This window comes from Grammomys surdaster, unplaced genomic scaffold (genome assembly GCF_004785775.1).
Source record: "Grammomys surdaster isolate TR1022 unplaced genomic scaffold, NIH_TR_1.0 242, whole genome shotgun sequence".
In the NCBI taxonomy this organism is placed as follows: domain Eukaryota; kingdom Metazoa; phylum Chordata; class Mammalia; order Rodentia; family Muridae; genus Grammomys; species Grammomys surdaster.
Window position 1 is genome coordinate 10629879 of NW_021604687.1, and position 8743 is coordinate 10638621.

At 37.9% G+C, this 8743-nt stretch overlaps 1 protein-coding gene across 1 annotated transcript; it reads right to left on the reverse strand.

Annotated features, from left to right (window-relative positions):
* Window positions 1–7308: 7308 nt before the first annotated feature.
* On the reverse strand, window positions 7309–8217 carry LOC114627068 (vomeronasal type-1 receptor 90-like). Its single transcript, XM_028774745.1, has one exon. The coding sequence runs from the start codon at window positions 8215–8217 to the stop codon at window positions 7309–7311; it is 909 nt and encodes a 302-aa protein (XP_028630578.1).
* Between the last annotated feature and the right edge of the window lie 526 nt (window positions 8218–8743).

The following is an 8743-nucleotide window of genomic DNA, read 5'->3' on the forward strand; positions in this document are numbered from 1 at the left end:
CAGCCATTGGACTGAGCACAGGACTCCAATGGAGGAGTTAGGGGAAGGAATAAAGGAGCTGAAAGAGTTTGCAATAGTGATAGTGATGCCCCTGTTAAGAACACTAAGATACACTCACAAATATGAAGATCTCATCACTTGTTTAAATCCATAAAATTTTGACCATACCATTAGCAGAGATTTCTGATTCTATAGTTCGTTTGAAAGCATTCTACACTGCCTTCTCTGGTCATTTGTAAATTATAAGTAGGCTGTAATGAAATTACAAATGTAATTTGTAAGGATAAGTAGGCTGTTAATGGTACTAATTCAATTCGTTTGAATCATCCATATGTTGTGATGACCCACTCTAAAACCAAATATGAACTTCATCAACAACTGACATGTATAAAATGAGTGACAGGCATTGGAAAAGGAGAATGTACAAGAACAAAATCTTCAGCATGTTCTACGTTTAGTTTCCAGCCAATTTATTGGCTACAACCAATGAATCAGTAAGCAACTGCACATCCGTCCACATTTTAATCCATGAAAAATTTGTAATCTCTGAAGTTTTATGTGAATTCTTTCACATATGTTTTTCATGATTCTCCAGAAAGAGGCTGTAGTGCAATCACTATCCACTTCTGGACGACATTTTCATATTGCACAGAACCCTCAGTAAACCAGGCCCTAACTTTATCTTCTCCATTCATCTGATCATACCTCACATCCCATAATGCATTCAGTGCATGCTTAAAGATAAAGACATTGTAATAGTAGAACATCGACATCCTTCATTTTCTTTTGTGCTCTCATCACCTGTTGGATCCCTATCACATAAACACCACTTCACGTTTGATGGTAAGTGGCTTCTGTGCACACCCAACTTCATAAGTTCCTTGCTCAAACATAAATAGGAGCTATAATCACATGGTAATCACTGTTAAACGTTGAACTTCTTCTAAGGTTTGGCAACAGTGCAAGAGCTGTCTCCTCAAAGGAGATTATCTGCCCACAGAGGAACGTAGAATCTTGATCCCAAGTTTTAAGGGCTTCCATTATGATTCGTATAGATGGGCCATTAAATCTCTAAACAGGATCCCTGTCTTCTACTGAAACTCAGGTAAAAATGGGTCTGTTAGATCTTTGGCCAAAGTAGAAATGTTGATTGTACCAGAGTATGGACATGCTGAAGACTTTTAACTTATTCAGATGCTATTGAAAGCTAGAGATTTTCCAAGGGCCTTTGTGTATGGCCTGGAGGTAAGCATTCAAATAAGGAATGTATTTTCCTCAGAATCTATATAGGCACAGTAAGCATTCATCTTCTTGTTAGTAGATAGAAACAGGTGCAGCAACTTACCTTCTACCCTACAAGGAATACTTCTTCATGCTTCCCCTGGAATTATTGAATGTATACAGAGGTAGAAAGTCCTTAAATCTTGGTTGAAATTATTTTCCCATCTTCTAATGTGCATATGTATTATCAACAGGTCCCCAAAGGCTGCTAATTTCTGCTTACTTGCTCCAAGCAGCATAATCTCATCAATAAAATGCACCAGCATTTTATCTTATAAAAGAGGAAGGGCATCACAATCCATTTGAACTAATTTATGATATAAGGCTAGAGAATTTATATACATTGAGGTAGAAATGTAAAGATTTTCACCTGGCATTGCTAAATAAAAACAAATTGTTTTTCTTGGGCCTTAAGAACAACTATTCTAAACACCATTTGAGAGGTCAATATCTACGTACTAATATCAGAAAATAAGTTAATCTGCCCAAGATAAGAAATTGCATCTGGAATAACAAGTACAATTGGAGAAACTTCCCCATAACGTTCATTATAGTCAACAGTTATCCTCCATGAATCAATGTTCCATCATGGGATACTCCAGTATTTTTCTACATGAGTCAAATAAGAGATAGTGATAGGAATCACTACCTCTGCATCTTTTTAATCCTTGATGCTAGCATTGATTTCTTCAATCTCCCTGGGAAAAAGATATAGTTTTTGCTTCACTGTTTTCCTCTGGGAACAGCATCTCTAATAACCTCCATTTCTGCTTTCCAGTCATAATAGACATCACACAGCTTGTGAGGAAATTAATGTGGGGATTCTGCTGTGAAGAAGAATTCCTGAAGAGTGTGTGTCTGGCGGTGATCTAAAAGCTCCTGGAAGAAGGCCATCTTTACAGAGACTTGAAGACAGACTGTAACTATAGGACTGTGGAGAGATTGGACTTTTGTAGGATCAGAGACTCATGATAGTATCCTGAGCCAATTTTGGCCTCTGGAACAAAAATTGCTTTGCCCATTCTGTATCTGAAATAAAATTTCATGATATCAGATAGAAAACCATTTAGAAGCTATTGATTTAGATTAACACCCCATGATAATGAACAAAACCTATTCGAAGCATTTAATTTAGCAGGTCCTATCAATGCAAGAGCTAAGAAAGTCATCAGACAACATCTTCAAGCTCAAAACAGGCCTCAACTTTCTCAGTGTGTTGATCACTCTCATATGCTCCCTAATCCATTTTTGCATTGATTTATAATTTTCCTTGTTCTGTAAAATTATAACACCTGTATAAAACTGTTCCACAGTGGAACACAGACTTTTGGAGTAAACTCAATCTATGATCTCTTCTGGAGTCAGAGGCACATTTGAGGTGAAAGCTGTTTCTTTTGTCAACCCTGACAATTTCTAAGATTATATATCTTAAGTACAAAACATGGGATTTTGTCAATAACCAAATAACCACAGTGATGCCCCACTGTGAATCAGACCTTACCCACAGTTCCATCAGTCACTTGAGACCCATCAGCCCTTAGATTAATAGGAAAGTCAAAATAATTTTGAGTTTTCTTGGAATCATTGTCAAATCAGAACTGTGTGCAGTAGGTCTGCAAAATCTGAGAGTCCATATTTCTAAGTATATAGTTGCACAAATAAAAGGTTAGAGTTTGTTCTTGAGAATAATCAGAAATGGGCTGTCAGGGAAAACTCTTCAAGCTGCCAATATGTGTGCTAGGATCTTGTGTCCTATGCACAAGAGAGCAAGGGCTCTTAACAGATGAAACATTTCTTTAGGACCAGGACAATTTGAATTTTAATTAATTATTTTAATTAATTATAATTGTTCACTTTCCAGACGTTGCATCTTCCTGGTACCCATCCCCAAAGTTCCTCAACGTATTCTTTTTTGCCTTTGCTTCTCAGAGTATGCTCCACTCCCCACTCCCTGGGCATCCCCCATACCTGGGGCTCCAAGTCTCCATAGAGTTTGGTACATCCTCTCTCACTGAGACCAGAAAAGTCAATCCTCAGCTACATATGTGCCAAGGGACTTGGCCCATTCATGTGTGCTCCATGATTGGTGGCTTAGTACCTTATAGCTCGCAGGAATCCAGGTGAGTTGAGATTGCCGGTCTTATGTAGTTGCCATCCTTTTCAGCTTCTTCAATCCTTTCCATAATTCATCTCTAGTGTTCTCCAACTTCAGTCCAATGGTTGGGTGTAAGTATCTGCATCTCTCTCAGTCTATTGCTGGTAAGGATTCTTAAGGACTAGTATGCTAGGCTCCTGCCTGTAAGAACATTATTGTATCAATAATAGTGTCAAGCCTTGGTGACTCTCCCACATCCACCTCCCATGACATAGATTACAATTTGGGTAGGTCACTGTACAGCCTTTCCTTTAGTCTCTTCTTCACATTGTCCCTGCATTTCTATTAGAAGAGAACAATTCTGGGACATAAATTTTTAGAGTTGGTTGATGACTCCATTTCTCCCTTGGAGGCTCTTGCTATCTACTGGAGGTTGTCTCTTCAGTTTCTGTCTCCCCACTGTTGGGCATTTCAGTTAAGAGCATCCCAATTGAGTCTTGGGAGTCTGTCACATCACTGGTCTCTGGTACTATCTAGAGTGTTCCCCCACTTACCACTCCATGCTGTTACATATTTCCATTCATTCACCTGGCCTCCTGGGCTTCTCTCCTGTTCCCCCACACCTGCTCCTGTTCCTTTTCTTCCATCCCCTCTCCCTTCTCTCACATAGGTCCCTCCTGCCCTCTCTCTCTTATGATTATTATTTTCCTTGTAAGTGGGATTGAAGCATCCTTACTTGGGCCTCCTTCCAGTTAAAAGTAGTGGGCTGTATCCTGGATGTTATTTACTTTTTGGCTAATATCCACTTAATAGTGAGTACACACCATTCATATCCTTTTGGTCTGGGCTTCCTCACTCAGGATTATATTTTCTAGTTCCATCCATTTGCCTGTAACTTTCATGACTTCCTCATTTATTGGCTGAATAGTATTCCATTGTATAAATGAACCACATTCTCTCTATCCATTCTATGGTTTAGGGTCATCTAGTTTTTTTTCCAACTTCTGGTTAATACAAATAAGGTTGCTATGATCACAGTGGAATACATACATATTCTTGTGGATAGTCGAGCATCTTTTGGGTATATGTCTAGGAGTGGTATAGCTGGGACTTTCAGTACAACTATTTCCAATTTTCTGAGTAACAACCAGATTGATTACCAGTATGGTTGTACCAGTTTACAATCCCACCAGTAATGGAGTTACTATTTTTCCATATCCTCCCCAGCATATGCTGTCACTTGAATTTTTGATCTTAGCCATTCTAATGGTGACAATATGGAATACCAGGGTCATTTTGATTTGCATTTCCCTGTTGAGTGAGGAGTAAACATTTCTTAAAGTGCTTCTTGTCCACTTGGCATTCCCCCATTTACAATCCTCTATTTTGCTCTATATCCTATTTTAATTGCACTATTTGATTTGTTGCTGTCTAACTTTCGGAGTTCTTTATAAATTATAGATATGAGCCCTGTTTCATATGAAGGGTTGGTGAAAATCTTTTCCCAGTCTGTACCTACCATTTTGTACTATTGACATTGTCCTTTGCATTTCAATTTCATGAGGTCCCATTTATTAAATTTTGATCTTAGTTCCTGAGCCACTAGGGTTCTGTTCAGGAAGTTGTATTCTGGATCAATGAGTTCAAGTCTATTTCCCACATTTTCTTCTATTAGACATAGTGTATCCAGTTTTAGGTTGAGGTTTTTTTATGCACTTAGACTTCATTTTTTTGCAAGATGACAAATATGGATCTATTTGCTTTCATTCACATGTAGACACCAAGTTAGACCAGTGACATTTACTGGAGATGTTTTCTTTTTTCCATTTTATAATTTTGGCTTCATTGTCAAAAATCAAGTGTCTATAGGTGGGTGAGTTTATTTTCTGGTCTTCAATTTGAATTCATTGACTAATCTGTCTGTTTCTATAGCATGCATTTTTCGTTACTACTGATCTGAGATACTGCTTGAAATCATTTATAGTGATACCTCCAGAATTTCTTTTATTGTACAGAAGTTCTTTTTATTGAACAGTTTAAAAAGTCTGAATCTGTAGCCGGTCCCTGAGACCTGAGATTCAGAAGGCTCCCAGGAGTAAATGCAGCTGACCTTAGCTGAGATGCCCAATAAATGGTAACATGTAACATGAGTAGGCAACCACCTGAAATCAGGCATGGCCTTCAGAGGAGAGATAAAGATACCAACCCACCCCCAAAACTTTCAATCCCAATTTGTCCTAACCAAAAAACAAACAAACAAACAAACAAACAAAAACAAAACCAGAAACAAATATTGAGCAGAGATTTGCAGAATGGCCAACAAATAACTGACCAAACTTGAGACCTATCCTATGAGCATACACTAATCCCTGACACTGTTAATGATACTCCATTATGTTTACAGATAGGAGCCTAGCATAACTGTCCTCTCGGAGGCTTTAGCCAGCATTGAATGAAAACAGATGCAGATATTCACAGTCAAACTTTGGATGGACATCAGAGACCCTTATGGAAGTGTTGGTGGTAAGAGTGAAGGCCCTGAAGGGGATGGGAGCACCATAGGAAAACCAACAATGTCAACTCACCTGGTCCTTGGGGGCTCTCAGAGACTGAGCCAACAAAATTGCATATATGGACTGGAGGGAGGCTCCTGGAATCTATGTAGCAGAGGGCTGCCTTGGGCAGCCTGAGCAGGGGAGAATAAGCCTCATCATGCAGAAATTTGATGCAACAGAGTCGGGGGATACCCAGGGGAGTCTACTTTCTTCAAGACAAAGAGGAAGGGGGGTGAAGGGAGGAACTCTGTGATGGGAGTAGAGGGAAGAAGCAGCATTTCAGATTAAATAATAAAATAAATAAATAGATAAATTTTCACACAAGAAAAGCAATATGACAGCAAAAAGTGAGATTAGTTAGAAAAACTGTTAACATAAAAGTACAATAATATAAACAGAGAAACAGAAAATTCAAACCAATAGATAAAATATATTTGAGTGAAGCCCTATTCGCTAGTAGCATCAATATGATGACCATTGATAAATATGAAAAATCATAGTGATATAATTAAAATACCTTGAGTATTCTGATAGCCTTAATATGTTAACAAGGGAAATATTGAAGACAGGATGACAACTCTATATTCATATATAAATGAACAATAAAAAGTGGTTTTGCTTTTTTAGACGTATGTAGCTGATACTGAAACTGAATCTAGAGTTTAAAATATTAATAATACAGACAAATTCATGACAGTATTGATGACACTCTCCTATGTTTGAAGAGAGAGTCTAGTACAACTCTCTTCTGAGAGGCTTCACCCAGATGATGACAGAAATAGATGCTGATACCACAGCTAAACATCGAACTGACAATGGAGACTTATGGCAGAGTAGGGGGTAGAATTGAAGGCAATGAAGGGAATAATAACTCCACAGGAATACAAAGAGAGTCAACAAACCTGGACACTTGGCAGCTCTCAAAGATTAAGCCACCAACAAAAGAGCATATATGAGATGGACCCAGGTTCCTGACACATAGACTGCCTCAGTGGGAGAGAATGCTCCTAAGCCTGCAGAGACTTGATGTGGCAACGTTGAAGGAGATCTCTGGTCTCCCACAATCTTATATAAGAAGAAAAGTGGGGTAGGATAGAGGCTCTGTGATGGGGAAATTGGGACATTGCACATCATTTGGGGTATAAATGCATAAAAATTTAAAAATACAAAACATGTAATTAATAGGATTACACAAGCATGGAGCATATAGCCAGCTAAAACGGCAGTTCAAGGGGAACTAATGCCCTTTTCTGACCTCTGTGAGCATCAAGAATGCAGTTATACATACATGCTAGTATCACATTATACATAGAAATAAAATGAATATTTTTCCAAAGAAAACAAAGAATCATGCTTTTAAAAAAAGATCTAGTGACACTAAGAATGCCAGTTTTTCACCACATTGATTATTCTCTTATCTGAACAGATTTGTATCAAAGGAGTAATTGTAGGATAAGCATTCACCACAAACTTCTGGACAATCATGATGACTGGGTCATACATCCATAACAGGATTGAGGTAGATGAGATGATGATGTCCACCCAGTACATGACCACAAAGAAAACTACCAGCAGCAAGATGGTCTGGGTGGCCCTTTTCTCAGGGGACTCTCTCAGGTGGCTGATTCTATGAAGATGCTTGCATTGTCTCTGATGTCTGCACAAGATAATCACCATGTATGCACTTGTAGTCAGCATGAGTCCTACAAGAAACATATCCCTGGAGGTTGTCACTGTTAAAAAAAATCCCCTGATGATGTAGTTCATGGGAACGAGTGAGCAGGATTTAGTGACTTTCAACTGGTTGGTCTGACTCACATTAGTAAGACCACCAACATGGAAGATTAGGTTACTACTTAAAGACAAATTGAAAGACCAAATATAAAATAAAGCATTGATCGTATATATTTTTAGTTTATGTTTAAATTTTGCCAACATAGAGTTCCCGTGACTGATCATGACAACCTGGAAAACACTCAGCAGGCAGGTGATGCAGATAGAGAGGCCTCTCATCACTCTCTTTGTATAAAAAGTTGCCTTACATTTGAAGTCATTCTCAACATTCAGTGACTCAAATATGTCTGCAAGCCAAAAATTCTCTCCAGCAAGGAACATCATTATGTGAACAAAGGTCAGTTGACAGGAGATCAGGTCCATGGACTTAGGTCTGTGTCTTAGGATTATGAAAACATAGAAAACAAGGAGAAACATATTGGCCAGGACTCCAAGCCCAGCTTGAAAATAAAGGAGATTGTCTAATGAAGCCATAAAGGAAATTGAACTCATCTGAAAAGTGTGGTGGAAACATACTTCCTATATCTGAAAAAAAAAAAGAGAGAGAGAAGACATGACACTTTGATTCACTGGACAGTATGTTTATAGCATCCTTTTATTTTCTACACTAATTTTTTATTAAACTGTCTCTTTCCTTAACTTTTGGTGTTGCAAATCATATCTTAGATTGCATTTCTATATGCCTCCCATGTATATCCTGGACATATATAATATTATAGATAATAAATTCATGTACAAACATATCTGTATATAATATAAACTTTTTATGATGCACCTGATTAGAATGTCTTAGAAATACAATCGTATTGATACAAATTTCCTCATTTTATACATAACACCTAAAACAGAAGTGATGAGCACAGAATATTAATCGAACTGTACAACTGAGGAAAACATATAGGAATCTGGGAGAAAACCACCAAATATACTTAAAAAATCCTGTGATTCTTTTTCATGGTTCATAATTTTATTATGCTCTTATTTGTAGCATCCATGTTTTAACTCATAGTTCTAATGG

Coding starts and splice junctions, on each gene's coding strand:
- LOC114627068 (XM_028774745.1), bottom strand. CDS start 8,217: ATGAGTTCAATTTCCTTTATGGCTTCATTAGACAATCTCCTTTATTTT.